We start from the raw sequence: 20638 nt of genomic DNA, 5'->3' as shown, positions 1-20638 counted from the left end.
GCAGAGTGCATTCTTTTCAATCTTACCTTTAAGCATCCCTGTTACTAGCACTTTCTCTAATACCTTAAAAGATCATCTCTACTTGACTCCAAGTAGACTTTTCTCTATCTGTTAAACCTAGCACTTGCTCCTACAGTACTTATTACCTTGATACGGCACTCTTATAGATAGCACCCCAAAAGGCAAACCCCATTTCTCGGTCACCCACGTCCCGAATCTCTTTTAAAGTTTTTTGTCTAGTCCTTCTAGCATGTCGAGGGATCAGTTGCTAGTGTCCTCTCCTGCTCAGCTGGTGAACCTGGGAATATTGAGGCAATGTTACAATTGCCTCATGTACCTGAACAACCCTCTCCTCCTCCCACAAAACACAAATACATGCGAGAGATGCAATTATCGGCCAAACTGGAGGCTGAGCTCTCTCAACATAGGACTGGCAAGACCAGTCAGGAGGAGAAGGTTACCACACACACTATAGACTCAGTTTCACATAGTACCATCACAACCTCAAGTCATACACATAAACACACAAAAACATACTTTCGGCTCTGATCAAAAATCTACCAAAACAGCAGAGGCCACCAAAGCAGACACCCAAACAACCACCACCTCAGAACACAACACCTGCAACACATAGACCTCACAGTCAGAGTGTCAAACAGTCACAGCCCTTAAGGCCAAACACAATGCCAGACACACTAGTCATTGGTGACTCCATAGTCAGACACACTGGCGTCCGCTCACCAGACTGAGTAAGGAGAAGGTCACAGTAAGCTGCCTGTCGGGCTAGAATCCGCCACATAATGCAAGCACTCGGGTCTCTCAACAGCAGGTACAAATACGACTCAGTCATTGTCCACGCTGGTGTAAGCGACCTGAGGCGTACCTCCTTGGACTACATGAAAAGAGACATTGAGGAGCTCTCTGATTATGTAGCCCAGGCAGGTATGACCCTGACCTTGAGCAGTATCCTACCTTCACCAAGAATGATGCCACAATACAGAGATAAGATGATCAGCTTTAACAATTGGCTTAAACTCTGGTGTCATTCAAAGGGGATCCAATGTCTGTCTGCCTGGGATGACATGCTGGACAAGCCACGCTGCTTAAGGGACGGCTTGCACCTGTCACCCTGGGATTCGGATATTGGCAAAGGCTCTTGCCACCCCATAGTGCCTTTTTAGGCAAGGCTCAAATTCTAAACCTACCACCCTAGAACACAAAAAGAAAAAAACTAAGGGTAATGCTGCTCAATGCCAGAAGTCTAAATCTCAAAATGCACGCACTCGAGGCCCTTCTCAGTATGGAGAACATCGATGTCTGTGCAGTGACAGAAACCTGGTTCAAGGCTCCTGAGAGCACCCCAGCACTATCAGGTTTTACCTCTTATCATGCGTTCCGGCCCCAAAATCCGGACAATACCAAGAAAGGAGGGGGGGGTATCCATATTCATCAAGGACACCCACACCTCAAGACTGGTGGCAACGCACGATGCATCGGAGACCATCCAGGTGCAATTAACCATAGGCAAGACTGCTCTGCAAATTGTAGCATGTTACAGGCCACCCTCACAAACTCAGGAACCTCACATGGCCTTCCTGAAAACACTAGAGGGGATAAATGTATCACCAAACACCATCATACTAGGTGACTTCAATTACCCTAATATAGACTGGGAACACTACTCAAGCCCAAACACCCTAGCCCAAAAGTTCCTGGAATTCATAAACTCAAATGCCATGGAACAACTAGTCACCATCCCCACAAGAGGAGAAAACATACTTGATCTCATCATCACGAACATGGGATCACAATGTTCAACACCAGAAGTATACCCCTCACTGGTGAGATCAGATCACAAACTAATCTCGCTGGAGGTCCACATCCCACCCCACCTGAAATAAAAAGACCACAGTAAAGAACTTCTCAAGCCGACTTCACACTTCTAAAGACTAGTGTGGTCTCCTTTAAGGCCCCGAGCCGGCAGAAAACAGTACTCAAGCCGCTGAATCACTTACAAATGCCTTCTACCAGCACCTGCAGGACTGCATGGATAAGGCAATCCCAAGCAAAACAAAGACTCTTTGTACCAAAGGCAAGCGTCCAGTCTGGTGGACCCCAGCCATAAACAAACTCTACAACAAAAGGAGGAAGCTACTACAAGATAGAGCAAAATCCTTAAAAGGTAAGACACCCTTGATCACTATAAGTAAAAACTAAGAGCTCTCATAAAATCATCCAAAGCAAATTTTGAGAGAAAAATAGCTAAAGACTCAAAAGACAATCATAAGGCCTTCTTTAGCTATGTTAGAAACCTTGGAGGAAACTCCCAGATATGCTCAGAACTAGTTCAAAATGATGTGAAGATTACTGATCCTACAGACATTGCCAACATACTGGCTGACAGGTTCAGTGCAAACTTCTCCCCTCCCCAAAAGGAGAGATATCTATACCAAGCGATTGCAGCCCCAAACATCTCCAACGCCCAAGTGAGAACTGCTCTCTCCAAAGCAAAAACACAGCATCCATGGGACCTGATGGTGTCCCCGGCTGTGTGCTCCTGAACTCAACAAGGAATTAAACCCACAGCTAGGACAGCTGTTTAATCATAGTCTTACCTCTGGATACATTACCCAGGAAGTGGCGCACTGCAACTGTGGTCCCACTTCACAAAGGCGGTGCCTCCACCGACCCTGGAAATTACCGGCCCATTAGCTTGACAAGCCTTATCTGCAAAGCCATGGAGAGGATCATAATGGACCTCATAAATAAAGACATAGGGAATTTGCAGACTTTGGATCCATCCCAGTTTGGCTTTGTCAAAGGCAGATCATGCCTTCTAAACTTGGTTGACTTTTTGAAACAGTCACCAAAGCCATTGATGAGGAAAGGCAGTCCATACAGCCTACCTCGATCTGGCGAAGGCCTTGATACAATACCCCACTCGGGTATCATTGAAAAACTCATCAGCTTAAATGTTAACCCATACATCACAAGATGGGTTGCAAACTGGCTGAGTGACAGAACCCACAGGGTCAGAGTTGCTGGCGCCATGTCAGACTCAAAGCCTGTCACAAGTGGTGTACCACAGGGCTCAGTCCTGGGCCCACTCTTGTTTGGCATCTACTTTTCTGGCGTACAAGCAAACACAGGAGGGTTATGGCTGACAAAGTTTGCAGATGACTGCAAACTGGCCATAGTAGAAAACACATCTGACACAGATATCCTTCAGAAGGGTCTCACAGAAGCGGATAACTGGTGCCAGAGCCATGGCCTAAAGTTAAATGCCAAAAATGCATAGTCATACCCTTCGGGAAAAACAGGGTTACCCTAGCTACCAAATAGGTGGCAATCCACTGAGCACAGAAGAAGTTATCAGGGACCTGGGGACCCAGGTTGATAGTAGTCTGTCATTCGACACCCATGTAGCTAAAGTAGTTAGGAAGACCTTCTACATTGCCCACCTTATCATGAAGGGATTCTCATCTAGATCAAGGGAGGTCATAGTCTCCCTATACTCATCACTCATCAGACCAATGATTGAGTACAATGCCCCATTCGAATGTATCTGACCCGACACTTGCAGCAGCTGGAGAGGCCACAAAAGTTCCTCACCAAAAGGATAAAGGGTCTCAAACATCTGTCCTATGCTGCCCAACTGAAAGAACTCCAGCTCTATTCAGTGCTTGCTCAGAGGTGACCTTTGCCTAACATACAAGGCCATCTCAAACCCAGATTTGATGAATATGCTTCACCTCAAAAAATCTAGATCCGTCAGAGCCACAAGGGCGGGAAACCTAAACCTCGACATGGCTATTAATAGGACGTGCTGGAGGGATAGATTCATCACCCAAAGACTCCCTATGCTGTGGAATAAAATCCCGGTATATGTGAGGCAGAGCACCTCGCTGGCCTTGTTCAAGAGAAATCTTGACCAATGGATGGGAGATTGCAGATATACCCCAGGGATTACCTCAGTGTCACTGCTCAACAGAGGCACAGCAAAATAATGGGTATAGTTCCCCATACTAAAGGGGTGGCGTAAGCCACAAAACTATGGGCTAGGCTTGTAAATGCCCTCGGGCAGATAGCCTAGTATGAACCTATGAACCTATGAACCTAAGAGGTGTTGAAGAAAATGAAGGATAAAGCTAAATATATGCAGACAGTAAAGGATTTCTTACAGGTACAGCCATCCAGATTTAGCAGGAACTGGCCTTCTAAGAATTGGTCATTTCCAGCGTCAGACAGGCCACAAAGAGGCAGATACAGATGCCCTAGAGGCAGACAACAACCCCAGGGCTCATACAGGCCCAAACAGTGGGGTGCTTCTACCTCCAAAAGTGGAGAAGACAAATCACAGCCATATAGGAAACAGTCACAATGACTTCCCTCTGCCAATGCCAAACACTTATCTTTTGGCAGCACCCTTAGGGGGAAAGCTTGCACTTTTTTCACAAAATTGGCACATGATCACCCAGGACAAATGGGTCTTAAATATAGTCTCTCAGGGCTACAGGTTCCACTTTCACACCCTTCCAAAGGCAAAAGGTATGTCAGACCTGCCACACAATCAATGGGCAGAGGCACAAAAACAAGTTTCATCTCTCATGAACATGCTGGCTATTCAGCCAATGCCACAACAAGAGCAGGGACAAGGATTTTACTCAAGACTTTTCTTAGTGCCAAGAAAGGACAAAGCCTGGAGACCAATTCTGGACCTGTCTATTCTAAATACTTTTCTGGACATGCCAAAATTCAAAATGTTGACTCTGTAGCAGCTTCTGCTCATGCTGGGCAAGAAAGCTTGGCTTGTAACTTTGGACCTCAAAGAGGCATACCTGCATGTCCCAATCAGACAATCTTGCAGAAGATACCTCAGATTCATAGCTGGCTCAATGCACTACCAATTCCCTGCACTGCCCTTTGGCTTATCTGCTGCGCCCAGAGTCTTCACAAAATGCCTGGCACCAGTAATTGCATTTTGCAGACAAAGAAGAACTCGGATATATCCCTACTTGGACGACTGCCTTATTCAAGCAGAGACCAAAAACATTATATTAAAGCATCTGGCATTTGGAAAAAGATTACTAATTTGCCTAGGGTACACAGTAAACGAAAAGAAATCAAAACTAGTACCCTCTCAAGCGATAATATTCCTGGGTGCAAGCCTAAATACAACTGCCCAGATGGCTTATCTCATGCCAGACAAGCAAAGGCAACTGACTTCTTACTTCAAAAGCATGGCAACAAAGACCTAGTTATCTGCAAGAAAAATTCTGCAGGTACTGGGCTTCATGGCATCCTGCATTCTGCTAATTCCATATGCAAGACTGTATATGAGGAAGCTACAATGGTATCTAAAAAGTGTTTGGACTCAACATTGCCACAGCCTGGAATCATTAATTTCACTCATTCCCTGCCTGCAACAGGAGTTTCGATAATGGGCACAGGCCTGTCATCACAACAAGGGACAGCCATTCACTTTACCCACAGCCAGGCAAACACAACAGATGCATCAGATTATGCGTGGGGGGGCCCACATGGCAGGAAAATGTATTCAGAGCACATGGCCCACAAGCCAAAGGCATCTTCACATCAATCAAAAAGAGATGCTAGCTGTACAAAATGCCCTGACAGCCTTCAAGGACCTACTTCATCCAGGACAGCTGCTGATAAAGACGGATAATACTACAGTCATGGGTTACATAAACAAGCAGGGAGGTACACATTCTTACCCCCTCTGCAGACAAGCCATGATTTTGTGGAACACAACATTGACATACCAAGTACACCCACAAGCACAATTCCTGCGAGGAAAAACAAATGCTCTGGCAGACGAACTAAGCAGAAACCTCATGGATCCTCACGAGTGGAAACTAGATCCACAAATCTTCATCATGATAACAAGGAAATGGGTATGCCCAGACATAGATCTATTTGCCTCCCCTCACAACTGCCAACTACGGAGATTCTGCACAAGGACTTATCACAAACAAGCATGGAAAGTGGATGCTTTGTCATTCAGCTGGAACAACCTTACAGTATATGCCTTTCCTCCACTGCCTCTCCTCCCCAAGGTACTCCTCAAGGTCAGACAAGAGAAGCCACAAATGATACTGATTGCCCCGGATTGGCCACACCAGCACTGGTACCCAATCCCAAGGAGCTTGTCTCAAGGCCCAGCCTGGACATTGCCTCAAATTCCTCATTTACTGACCCAACAAAACAATCAGATCCTGCACAGCCAGCTCAGAACCCTAAATCTAGCTGCATGGCGGATAGTGTAACCATACCGAATACACCTCTCTCTAAAGCAGTTATGGATGTTATTTTGGAGGCCAGGAGGCCCAGCACCAGAAAATCTTATGCAGAAAAATGGAAGAGATTCTGTGTTTGGAACCAGGCATGAGGAATTGACATGCTTGTACCAAATATCCCTCAGGTTTTACAATACCTAACTGAGATGCTGGACAAAGGCCTATCCTTCTCATCAATTAAGATCCATGCCTCTGCCAATTCAGCTCATTACAATACGGATCCACCTATTTTTTTCACATCCATTGCTTAGGCAGTACCGCAGAGGGGCCAAAAACATAAGACCTCCAAGGAGAGCACCAGTACCTGCATGGAACCTCAATTTTGTCTTGGAAAAACTCACACTGCCTCCTTTTGAGCCAGCCAGTACAGCTGAGATAAAATTCTTGTCATGGAAAACCGCTCTGCTCCTAGCAATAACTTCAGCAAGAAGAGTCTCAGAGTTACAGGCATTAATGTCTGTGGAACCTTTTATTATCTTCCATCCGGACAGGGTTTCTCTAAGGACAAACCCAACATTTATGCCTAAGGTAGTGTCCAGTGTGGCTCTTAACCAAACCATTCATTTGTCTACTTTTTACCCAAACCCACTGAATAAAGGGGAGAGACTTCTGCATTCTTTGGACATACACAGGCAGCTACGCTTCTTCTTGGACAAAGCTAAAGCTTTCAGAAAGACTGAGCAACTTTTAGTGGCATATGCTGTAGGATCACAAGGAAAGGCGATCTCAAAGCAGACTATTTCAAAATAGATAGGACACTGCATTCGTTTCTGCTGTTCAGAACATGGCAAATCAGTGCCTAAGGGCATTAGACCACATTCGACCAGGGCAGCAGCCACCTCAGCCTTCCTCAGAGGAGTACCAACCAAGGATATTTTGGAGGCTGCAACTTGGACTTCAGTGCACACTTTTACTAAGCACTACCACTTACCTCTTTACTTTAAATCCAGAGCAGGCTTTGCCATTGCAGTTCTGCAGGGCCTCATAGCCACTCCTAATTCTATTTAGACCCAGCCGCCCAACCTCAGCTTTGGGATTCAACCCAAGTGTAATGACTGCAACAGTGAAACACGATGAACATAGTACAGATGTTCATCGTGTTACACTGCTGATCATTACTGTTATCTTGCCATCAGGCGGTCCCGCAGTCGGCCAGAGTTCCAAAGTCTTGGTCTAGCATCGGTTGCTGTCGCTTCTTCCCTGACGTCAATGCGCCAGGGGTATATAAGATGCAGCTGATGCCATTTTCTTCAGTCTTTCTTGCCGCGCGGTGCCCGAATCAAAAGCAGTTCACAAGTGCTGGTCGGCCGACTCCTGAGATTTTCAATTCGAAGTCTTCAGTAAAGTTAAGTACCCCATTGGGGAAACTTTTTCTTGCCTCAGACCGATGTCAGTAAAAGTTAATAATTGTATTTCTTGTGGGAAGCAAATACCCCATAAGGATTTTCATTCTTACTGTATTCCATGCCTAGGCCCAGACCACGACGTCACTAGCTGTCGGTTTTGTGCTAGATTTAACAAGCGCACTATTAAACGTCAGTTTGATTTTGCCCGACATTATTTTGGCCGAAGGTACAATTATACCATGCCGTCAGAACAACCAATGACCGGAATACACAAAAAGTGCAAAGACAAGGATAAGGACAGGCTGAGGCCCAAAACTGACGACGAAACCTCTTCTAGGCCAGTCGCCGGTTCTCCGATCTTCAGTGAGGCTCATTCGCAGCCCCTGACGACCACTACTTCAGAACCACAGGCCGCCTCCGACTCCCACGTGGAGATGGCTAGGCCTCTGGATACACCAGATTTAGGGCCTGCAGATACTAACCCATCAGAAGGGTCCAGAGCCGCTGAGCAGGCATCGGCTTCTGATGGTGTTCAGACCTTCTCAGCTTACCATCAAATCTACAGCCAAGGCTAAAACTCCTTTAAAGACAAAGAAACAAGTGCAGTATTCTCCTGGACTGGCCTCCATGCCTAAAAAACATATGCTCAAAATGGCCGAAGACTTAATTACTCTGATCAGGGGCTCCCATCCCCCTCCTGATAAAAGGCGTAGGCAGGATGCAGACTATGATTCCTCTGACCAGGTTTCCATTTCTTCGGATTCCTCTTCAGATCAGGGATACTCTTTACCCCACTATGAGAATTCTGATGCTGAAGAATCAATTCCTTCAGCCTCTCCTCCAGAGGACTATTCTTTTGGGGAAACTTTACATACCATGAGGGAGCATTTCCATTGGGAGGGCCAGGATTATTCAGAATCCAAGAAAAGGCTCAGAGATTTTCTTTTATTGCCTCAGCACAGGCCCCTTGCTATTCTGCCAGTGTTAGACATTGTGGATGATGGCCTCAAGCTAAACGCCAAAAAGTGTATAGTCGTCCCCTTTGGCAAAAACAAAGTGCCCACAAATTACCACATGGGTGGTAATCCATTAAGTACAGACGAAGTAATTAGGGACCTGGGGACCCAAGTTGATAGCAGTCTCTCATTTGACAACCACATGGCCAAAGTGGTTATAAAAACATTTTATATAGCCCACCTAATCATGAAGGGATTCACATCTAGATCAGGGGAGGTCATCGTGCCTCTTTACTCATCCCTCATCAGGCCCATAATTGAGTACAATGCCCCTTTTGGGATGTACTTTGCCAGACAGCTCTTCTCAGTGGCATACCGCCTGCTCAGAGGTGATCTGTGCCTGATGTATAAAGCCATGTCCAACCCGGAATTAATGGACATGCTGCACCTCAGAAAATCCAAATCCCATCGAGCTATGCTCGAGACTTGATCCTCAGCACTGAAATAAATAGGACATGCTGGAGGGACAGATTCATAACCCAGAGGCTCCCTTCACTCTGGAATAAAATCCCAGTCCAGGTTAGGCAGAGTCCCCCATTGACTCTCTTCAAGAGGAATCTTGATGAGTGGATGGGAGATCGTAGGTTTACACCGGGTATCACTTCTGTGTCACTGTTAGACAGAGGCACAGTATACTAACCTCGAAAAAGGGCATAGCAAAATTAATTTAAAATGGGTGGCGAAAGCCAAACACACTCTGGCTAGGCTTATAAATGCCCTAGGGCAGATAGCCTAGTATGAACCTATGAACCTATGTGTACCCTGAATCCAGTTTAAATCCTGATTCTTTGCCCCCTGCTCCAGTCAAGCCAGACAGATACTACAGAGTCTCTGACTCTCACAAATTTCTTTATAAAAACCCTGTTGCTGGCCCATAAACTATTTCCAAGGGTCCCAAAGGGGTCAAGGCTTCCATGGCTAAAAATCCAGTTCCCTCTGACAGGGATTCTAGAGCTTTAGACAGATGGGGGAAGGAAGTTTACACTTCTGCAACTTTAGCAGTGAGGGCTTTAAATTGCCAGTTTCATATGCTTAAATATCAGAAATACTTAATGTCTCTGTTAAAACAGAAAATGCTTACAAATGCAGAAAATCCTGACTATAAGGAAATGCAGGATTTATTGCATGCAGCTGAACAAGTGGGAAAACATACTTTACAATGTGGTTTTTGATTCATTGGAGGTTTCTTGTAGAGCAGCAGTTACAGGATCTGTGATTCGAAGGCATGCCTGGTTAAAAGAACAAGGTTTACCTGATCATGTAAAAGCAAAATTATTGGATGCACCTTTACAGCAGGATGTCTTATTTGGTGTTAAGGCAGAAGAGGTATTAAAGAAAATGGAGGATAAGGCAAAATCTATGCAAACAGTGAAGGATTTCTTACAGGTACAGCCACTTCGATTCAGCAGAAATTGGTCTACAAAAAATTGGTCCTTTCCAGTGTCAGACAGACCACAAAGGGGCAGATACAGACGCCCAAGAGGCAGATCTCAGCCCCAAGGCTCTTACAGACCTCAACAATGGGGTGCTTCAACCCCAAAAGGAGGCAAGGTTCAAATGACAAATTCAACACCCTAACAGGTACAGGCAAGAAGAATCAGAGGGTATTGCTACTCAGTGCTAGATGTCTAAACCTCAAAATGCACTCTCTCGAGGCACTCCTTAAAATGGAGAACATCGACATCTGTGCAGTGACAGAGACCTGGTTCAAGGCTACAGAGAGTACCCCTGCATTACCAGGCTATAATTCATACCACACCTTTCGGCCACCTAACCTGGACCGAAACACTAAAGTTGGAGGCGTGTCCATATTCATTAAGGATATCCACACCTCCAGGCTAGTTGCTCAGCATAATGCATTCGAGATTATCCAAGTGCAACTAACTCTGGGCAAGACTGCAATCCAAATTGTAGCTGGCTACAGATCCCCCATCATGCCCCAGGATTCCCACTCCTCATTTCTTAATACACTGGAAAATATTAGGATACAACCTAACACCCTAATAATGGGCGATTTCAACTACCCTACCATTAACTGGGAAAACTACTCGTGTACCAACTCTTGTGCTCAACGTTTTCTGGAATTCATGAATTCCAATGCCATGGATCAACTTATCCACACCCCCACCAGGGGCAGCAATATCCTAGACCTAGTTATTACCAACATGGGCAACTGGTGCTCCACACCAGAGGCCAATTCCTTGTTGGTCAGATCGGACCATAAGCTAATCACCCTAGACATCCACATCCCTCCCCATTAGGGAAACCACAGTAAAAAATTTCTCCAAAGCCAACTTCACACTTCTTAAGACAGAAGTGGCAAACTTCACGACGCCCATGCTGACGGACAATAGAGGTATGACTGCTGAATCCTACACAAATGCACTTTATAAGCACTTACATGAGTGCATGGATCGTGCAATCCCTAACAGAACCAAGATGCTATCCTCCAAAAAAAGGAAGCCAATCTGGTGGTCCCCTGCCATAAACAAACTCTACAACAGAAGAAAGAAACTGTTGTGAAAAAGAGTAAAATCCCATGATTGGAGAAACTCCCTGGTCAGCTTCAGTAAGAAGCTGAGATCCCTCATAAAATCCTCCAAAGCTAGTTATGAAAACAAAATCGCCACCGACTCTAAAGACAACCACAAAGCATTCTATAGCTATGTCAAGAATCTCAATGGCAATGCTCAGATCTGCTCTGAGTTACAGCACAATGGCACTGAATGTACAGAACCAACGGATATTGCCAACATCCTGGCAGATTGGTTCAGTGCTAACTTTACCCCTCTGTCATCCCCTAAAGGGTCCATCTCTATACCAGAAGAATGCAAATTTCCTGTAATCATGGCTGCACAGGTAAAAAACACACTATCCAAAGCCAAGAACACAGCATCCATGGGACCTGACGACATCCCAGGCTGTGTTCTACGTGAACTACAGAACGAACTGGCACCCCACCTAAGTACCATATTCAGTCATAGCCTCACCTCAGGCTATGTGCCCACTGAATGGCGCACAGCAACAGTTATCCCACTCCACAAAGGGGGAGCCACCACAGACCCGAAACTACCCCCATTAGCCTAACAAGCCTGGTCTGCAAGGCTATGGAGCGTATCATCATGGAACTTATAAACAATGACATTGGTAATCTCCAAACTCAGGACCCCACCCAGTTCGGGTTTGTAAAAGGCAGATCATGTCTCCTAAACCTGATAGACTTCTTTGAAGCAGTCACCAAAGCTGTAGATGAGGGTAAGGTGGTTCACACAGCCTATCTAGATCTCGCCATGGGCAGAGGTCAAAAACAAATCACAGCCCTCATGGACATGTGAGCTATTCAAAAAGTGCCACAACAGGAGCAAGGACAAGGATTTTACTCTTTCTGGTCCCCAGAAAGGACAAAGCCTGGAGACCCATACTGGACCTTTACTCTCTAAATACTTACCTGGATGTTCCTAAATTCAAAATGTTGACACTACAACATCTTCTTCCCATGCTGGGCAAGAAGGCTTGGCTCGTTACTTTGGACCTCAAGGAGGCATACCTGCATGTCCCTATCAGACAAAATTGTAGAAGATACCTCAGATTCATAGCTGGTTCAATGCATTACCAATTCTCTGCACTGCTCTTTGGCTTATCTACTGTGCCCAGGGTCTTCACAAAATGCCTGGCACCAGTAATTGCATTTTGCAGACAAAAAGGAATTCAAATTTACCCATACTTGGATGACTGCCTTATTCAAGCAGAGAGCAAAGACATTCTTCTAAAGCATCTAGCGTTTGTAAAAAGATTGCTAATATGCCTAGGGTACACAGGAAACGAAAAGAAGTCAAAACTAGTGTCCTCACAAGACGTAATATTCCTGGGTGCCAGCTTAAATACAACGGCCCAGATGGCTTATCTCACGCCAGACAAGCAAGGACAACTGACTCAATATTTTCAATTGATGGCAACAAAAACCCAACTCCCTGCAAGAAAAATTTTGCCGGCCTTGGGGTTCATGGCATCTTGCATACTACTAATTCCATATGCCAGACTGCATATAAGGAAATTACAATGGTACCTAAAGAGTGTTTGGTCTCAACACTGTCACAGTTTGGAAACAGTAATACCACTTATCCCTTGCCTTCAACAGGAGTTTCGATTGTGGGCACAAACCTGTCACCTCAACAAGGGACAGCCTTTCACTCAACCCACAGCCAGGCAAACACTGACAACAGATGCTTCGGACTACGCCTGGGGAGCGCACATGGCAGGAAAATGTATTCAGGGCAAGTGGGCCGCAGAACAAAGGCATCTTCACATCAATCAAAAAGAGATGCTAGCTGTACAAAATGCCCTTATAGCTTTCAAGGACCTTTTGCATCCAGGACAACTACTTCTAAAGACAAGACAACACCACAGTAATGTGGTACATAAACAAGCAAGGGGGCACTCATTCATATCCCCTCTGCAGACAAGCCATGACCTTGTGGAACACAGCTCTAACCTATCAAGTTCATCTACAAGCATAATTCCTGCCAGGAGAGAAAAACACTCTGGCAGACGACTTAAGCAGAAACCTCATGGATCTGCATAAGTGGAAATTACATCCACAAATATTCAGAATGATAACGCAAAAATGGTGGAGCCTGGACATAGATCTGTTTGCCTCCCCAATGAATTGCCAGCTACAGAAATTCTGCACAAGGACTTACCACACATAAGCATGGAAAGTGGATGCTCTCTCATTCAGCTGGAAAAACCTACAAGTATATGCCTTCCCACCACTCCCTCTCCTTTCAAAGGTACTCCTAAAAGCCAGCAAGAAATGCCAAAAATGATCCTGATTGCCCCAGACTGGCCACACCAGCACTTAAAGAACTTAGCACAAGGCCCGCCATGGATTTTACCTCAAATTCCACATCTTCTGACTCAGCAAAACAATCAGATACTTCACAGCCAGCTCAAAACTTTAAACCTGGCTGCATGGCAGATTCCTTAGTCAAGCAAACAACACCTCTCTCTAAAGCTGTTATGGATGTCATTTTGGAGGCCATGAGACCTAGCACTAGGAAAGCCTATTTGGATAAATGGAAGAGATTCTGTCCCTGGAGCCAGGCTCAGAGCTTTGACCCTCTTGTCCCAAATATTCCTCAGATACTACAATATTTAACTGAGATGCTGGACAAAGGCCTATCCTTTTCATCCATTAAGATCCACGCTTCTGCCATCACTGCTCATTTCAACACAGATCCGCCAATTTTCTCTCATCCTTTGCTAAAACAATACCTCAGAGGGGCTAAAAACATAAGACCGCCCCCGTAAAGCACCAGCTCCAACTTGGGACCTCAACTTCATCTTGGAGAAATTAACTTTACCTCCTTTTGAGCCAGCCAGTTCAGCAGAATTAAAATATGTCTCACTGCTCTGCTTCTAGCAATAACCTCAGCAAGAAGAGTCTCAGAGTTACAGGCACTAATGGCTGTGGAACCTTTTATTACTTTCCATCCGGACAGGGTTTCTCTAAGGACAAACCCAACATTTATGCCTAAGGTAGTGTCCAGTGTGGCTCTTAACCAAACCATTAATTTGCCTACCTTTTATCCAAATCCCCAGAATAAAGGGGAGAGACTTCTGCATTCCTTGGACATACACAGACAGTTACGGTTCTACTTGGACAATACGAAAGCTTTCAGGAAAACTGAGCAATTGTTTGTAGCATATGCTGCAGGATCACAGGGAAAAGCTATTTCAAAACAGATCATCTCAAAATGGATAGGACACTGTATACGTTTCTGCTACACACAACATGGGAAAGCTGTACCTAGCAACATTAGGTCTCATTCCACCAGGGCTACAGCCACTTCAACTGCCTACCTCAGAGGAGTACCTACCAAGGACATTTTGGAAGCCGCAACTTGGAGTTTTGTGCACACCTTTACCAAGCATTACCACCTGCCTCTTTACTCTAAATCCAGAGCTGGCTTTGCCACTGCAGTGCTGCAGGGGCTTATAGCCACCCCTAATGCTTTATAGAACCAGCCACCCAACCTCAGCTTTGGGATTCTACCTAAGTGTAATGACTGCAGCAGTGTAACATGATGAACATAGTACAGTGTTGTACCCAACCATAAATGTAGATGTTCGAGTGTATACACTGCTGCAGTCCAGGTTACCCTCCCTCCATCCCCTCTTCCTTGCTGGTACTTAATCTATGCCTTCTACCCTTTACAACCTATGTGGTGTATTTGCTGGTAACGGAAAGTTTTGGTTTCATTTTTTATGTATGTTTTATTAGCGATATGTATTGCCTACCTATTTGGGGGCACCTGACATCTGGGGCAAGAAAAACTGAAGAAAATGGCGTTGGCTGCATCTTATATACCCCTGGTACACTGTTGTCAGGGAAGAAGCGACAGCAACCGACGCCGGACCAAGACTTTGGAACTCTGGCCAACTGCGGGGACCGCCTGACGGCAGGATAACCCAAGTGTAATGACTGCAGCAGTGTATACACTCGAACATCTACATTTATGGTAGGTACACAACTGTACTTTCTTTTCTCTGCATAGCTTAATATGAAAGTAAACCTTGTTTGACATGCAGTTTACTGTCTTATCTTTGCATGAATGAAACTTTCTCCTTTGGCCTCCATTGAAAGTAGCTAATGCTCAGTTGAAATTTGAGTTAAAGAATTTTTTTTACTTCCTCCTTTAACCCTTCGGAGGAGTTTTTTTTATCACTGCCCCATGTATTTGTGTGTTAGTGTTTTCATGCCTGCCGTGTGTGTGTATGAAATTTCCATCACCCTTTCTGTGGAATGCTTCCTTGCATCTTCCTGAGCTGTCCATCTTGCAACTTTAGGTTATGTCTCGTTACCTTAAGTGTTCATTTGGAAAATGATGCCCATTTACCTTACAAAACACCTGCAACAACTGGAAAGACCACAGAAGTTCCTCACCAAGAGGATCACTGGCCTCATGCAGATGCCCTATGCAGCTCGACTGAAGAAACTCCAGCTGTACTCGGTTGCATACCGCCTACTCAGAGGTGATCTCTGCCTGACATACAAGGCCATGTCCAACCCAGAATTGATGGACATGCTCCACCTAAAGAAAACCATATCCCCTCGAGCCACATGCTCCATGGATCTAAACCTCACCACAACAATAAATACGACGTGCTGGAGGGATAGATTCCTGTCCCAGAGACTTCCCATGCTCTGGAATAAGATTCCAATCTACATTAGGCAGAGCTCTTTGTTAACCCTCTTCAAGAGAAACCTTGATGAGTGGATGGGAAACAAAGTTTACCCCAGGGATCACTTCAATGGCTCTGCTGGACAGAGGCACAGGGAACTAATCTAAGGGGGCGGCGAAAGCCAACACATTCCGGCTAGGCTTGTAAATGCCTTCGGGCAGATAGCCTAGTACCTACCTATGAACCTATTTTAAACTCTGTGTTCCCTAAACATAAGGGTGGCACAGTGGTGCAGGGGATAGCATTGTCGCCTCAGAGCAAAAAGTTCCCTGATTCGATTCTAAGCTGAGGTTCCTTCTGTGCGGAGTCTGCATGTCCTCCCTGTGTTCACATCCATTTCCTATGGGTGGAGCAGTTTCCTCATACATTCCAAAGATGTCCTGTAGGTGGACAGGACACACGTTTGCTTGAGTGTGTGTAGTGTGGAAGAACTACTAGGGCAGGGCTAGCCATCCTGTGGTGTAAACCTTGGCTCTAGATTGTCACTGTTGAAGTGACACTTTGACCCTATGTGCAAAAATGGGAAAAGAGTTGTGAATGGATGGATTCCATAAACATTAGTTTATTATGCCTTCTAAGATTATTTATACATGTTATACTGTTTTTAGTTATTTGTTAGTTGGAGTAGAGCAATGGTCCAAATAGACCGGTTTCATATTCAGCCCATGAGCGCCGTCTGGTTTAAAGACTTGCTCTGAGCAGCACATTTAGGCGAATGGCTGAGGGAATGAAACCCTGTAGTGTTACTTTTACTTTTTTCCCCTGCAGTGATAAATTGACGTCATCAGATATGATTAGCCTAAGTTTCTTTTCTCATTTGTTTATAGTTTCTCCTTATCTGTGCACAAATTTTTATTTTCTTATTGCTTTCTAGATGTATTAATTTGCATTTTGAAATTAAGCTAAGCAATCGTGTTCATTTTTTTCAACTAGCTTGTCGAGTCTCATTTTATCCTAGCTACGTCTTTGTGTGTATCATTCCTTCAGGAAACCTGCAAATGTCTCCATCTTCTGCACTGTTGCTAATAAAGGCATCATAAGTAACTGGAATCAGCACATACCCCTGTGGTAACCCTTTCCACTATCTTTTTTGTGGACTGCAACCTTCTATACACTGATGTCAGATATTTTTTTTCTATGCAGCAACTCCTGGTCTCTGTCTAATTTGCTTATATTTTTTTGTGTTGTAGAGTGAAGTTTAAATGCTTATATCAGCAAGACATGTTTTAATGTAATGGTCCTCTTACTTGAACTCCAAAGGTTTATCTAGTATGACCCTCTTGTTGTAAATTCTTGATGACTGGAGCACTGAGGTGCTTTACATTTCTTCCTTCAGAATGGATTCCATGAGTTTTCTTTTGTCAGTTCAGACTGGCAGGTTGATGTTTTTTGACCTCTGTATTGCTGCAAGTCTTTTCTTGGGGTTGGGGATATTCCAGGGTTCAGTAACTTGCTCTTCTCAAAGCTGTTAAATTAGTTGTACTACTTTAGTTCATTTCTGTATTTTTGTAGCTGTAGTATCTGCATCCTGTATCCCCATTTTTTTTCTCCCTATGGCTTTTGAAAGGGATAAGCATATTTTTCTGAAGCCTCTGTTGGTTCACGCTTTTTTTTTTTTTATCGGTTTCTATTTCAGAAAAGCCACTTTCCTTTTCTAAATGTGTGACGCAGTAGAATAATGGAAAGCTTGTTTTGTAAAACTTGAGTATTCCCTTGTCTTCATTTTGCTGTAAACTCTTGATTGTATAATTTGGCAGTGAGTGAGTGTATGAGTGTTTCATCCATGGAAGTACGTGTGTGTGTGTGTGTGTGTGTGTGTGAACTCCTGTAATTGCAGATGTCTTTTATAAAATAAATGACCTTTTTATCCTCTATACCTTATCCTCTGTCCCTTCTCTCAAGGATAATCTCCAAGAATATTGTTAAAACCATCCTGTGCATAACTTATCAAAGCATTCTGGGTATCTCCATCCAAGGCAAGAATATGTTTCCTTCACATCACATTGGTTTTTAGAGTTGGACAGAGCCTTCTAATGGTGATGTATGCGGTTGTTCCCCAGAATGTATTAAGGTCCTTGAATATGTGTCTTGAGAGTAGCTTGTTTATCTGCTGTGTTGTGCCATATGATTGGTGACTTGCACTTGTTCCTATAGACCTGTGTTAGTGTGCAGGTATCTTTGTTGTTACAACTTTATGCCCTTCTCTCTTTCAATGTTCTAGAATCCCCCCCCACACATACAGAAAAATACCCACACTTGAATACACGCCCTCTTTCACCATATGATATCCCATTTAACAGTCTTGTGTATCTCAGTTTTACTCTTTCTATGAAAACAAATGTTTGGACATTCATTTCAGTAACAGATTGTTAAAATCTCTGTTCCTGTATATAAAAATGGGAAATGCTATGGATAGCCAAATATGTCCTTAAAAAGTGCACATGTTCTCTGAGATGGTCTATAAAGTACACACCTGGCATAGCAGGAATGACCACATTCTTAATGTCAGTTAACATAGCATCGTAAGATTTGAAAAAAAGCATGAATTAAAATTGCGAAATGGTCACTTCATAAGAAGACGCGGTCATTAAAGTTCTGGAGACCGTGATTGACAACAGCTGAAACTTTGCTGCTAAAACAGTAAGTCAGAAAAACGTTCTGTAAGCCACCTAATTTTCAACAGCATGACTGTTCTGCCAGAGATATCAAAGTACCACTTTGTACCCAACTAACAAATAGTATGTAGCCTTTGAACAAGGCTCTGAAATGCAACAAAAAGGTACAATGTATTCTTGCTAGAAAAATCATCAGACTGGAAAACTTGAAATATTCAGGAAGGCATCAGGAGTTGTCATAATTTTCTGTTCCCTATAGGTCTCGTAGAGTTGCTCTCTGCCTGGGCAGTGTTTTGTATGTGAAATGTACCGCTGGGGGAACAAACGCCACACTGAGGAATCTAAAACTATGCAACATTAAAAATGTTTGCAGGTACATCTACAGTGCACTCCAACATCATTGTATGAGCTTTCCCTTAGAGTCAGAAGACAGTCTGTAACATACTTAAAAAATTACTCTTAAGGGTCACAGCTAAGTAATGCCAAGACCAATGTGGCAACTATGTAGGTTTTCTATATTACACAGATTTATTCTTATCAGTCATTCAGTTGAAGTTCCAATTTTCGTTCTTGCCAGTACTGGTTTCCATTTAATATTTTGGTAGTAGAAAATGTCAGTGTGGACTTACACCAGTCAGTCTTTTTGAAGGCCACTGTGTCATATGTTTGACAATTAAACATTTTGTAATCAGGCAACAGACCTGCCAAGCTTCTCATGACATGTATGATGTAAGGAGTAACCTAGGTGAATATTTCACTTATTAGAGGGTCTTTAAGGGAGCTGTCTGCTGTGGTCAACAACCTGGACCTCTTCACCAAGGACCCTTCCTCCACACAGAATCTCTGCTGCTAAGGCAAAAGGATAAAGTCCGTCTGTGATTTAATTCCCTTGTGCTGTTGCCTTGTATGATGTACCATGCTGCAGGCCAAGGATGCAACTTTTTAAAAAAACTGTATGGGATTGCATTTATCCCACTGTAGGACAGAGGTTATGAAGTTTGATCCAGGGGAAAGGTGATAGAAGTATAGTAACTTTGCTGGCCTTTTTGACCCTTGGTAGTAGCTTATCTTTGAAAGATCTCTAAATAGTATTGCTGTCTTCGGAAGTCTCCCTTGTAGTGAACTGTGAGTTATTTTGTAACTGGTCAGTTTTACTTTTCTTTCCTGGTAATCCTGCCCCACGTGAATTTATTCCCTGTGTACTGTGACATTTTTTAATTACTAACTTCTAGTGATAATTGTAAACATGAAATATAATGAAAAAATTTGATAACCCATGCTATAATTGTTTTTTTTCCCCACTTGCCTTATAGGCCTTAAAGGAACATATCAGGGTTTAACAGCCACAGTCTTGAAACAAGGATCCAATCAAGCCATTCGTTTCTTTGTTATGACATCACTGCGGAATTGGTACAAAGGTACAGTAACCAGACAGAAGCTGTTTCTTCCAGTATTCTGATGCACACAAATATTTTTTCAGGCAAGACATGTTTTTACAGCTGTTAGGAAGATTGTACTCTACCACTAGAGGGCAGAATATACACAAAACTGTAGTTCTGTTCACAGCCGATTCCACTTGTATTTTCAGGATGGTTGGCCCTGTTAAAAAAAAAGCCAGCCTGTGTGTGTGTGTGTGTAAGGGAGAACTGATTAAATACAACTTTGCATAGTGAATTATTGCCTCTTTATTCAGTCAAACAAATGGAATTCAATCAGTTATTTAGTATAAACAGTTTTCACGCAGCTAGAAATTAATTTCCTGTTGCATCTGAGTTTCAGACTGGGTTACAGTTTAGTGGTTGAGTAGCTACTAGTAATAACTTCATTAGTGACCAGTGAAGATGGAGTTGAGATGGGATCATGGTGTTATGCAATTCAGATGTCCTGCTGGAAGAAGGAAGGAGTTTATATTGTTGATCCTGTATTACTGTTGGTAGCTAGAGAAAGAAGCCCATTTTGGGAGTAGTGTTTAGGGGTTGTGCCCTTGGCTTGCATCCCCATTGCATATGGGTATATGCAGGGATGCAAAGATGAGTCCGCACAGGTTTTTCCATCCTTACTACTGGATGGTGTGGAGTATGAAAAAATGTGCACTCAGT

At 43.9% G+C, this 20638-nt stretch overlaps 1 protein-coding gene across 1 annotated transcript in view; it reads left to right on the top strand.

Moving 5' to 3' along the window:
• Positions 1-20638, top strand: part of SLC25A1 (solute carrier family 25 member 1) — a gene marked incomplete in the record, with an annotated part of 1035726 nt that overhangs the window by 895207 nt on the left and 119881 nt on the right. Inside the window, 1 exon segment of the mRNA XM_044085143.1 lies at positions 19853-19957. Within this exon segment, the coding sequence (XP_043941078.1) occupies positions 19853-19957 (105 nt within the window).

Source organism: Protopterus annectens, chromosome 10.part0 (genome assembly GCF_019279795.1).
Source record: "Protopterus annectens isolate FY-2018-M chromosome 10.part0, PAN1.0, whole genome shotgun sequence".
Classification (NCBI taxonomy): Eukaryota; Metazoa; Chordata; order Ceratodontiformes; family Protopteridae; genus Protopterus; species Protopterus annectens.
The sequence above is the reverse complement of the archived record's forward strand: the minus strand, read 5'-3'. Positions and strand labels throughout refer to the sequence as shown.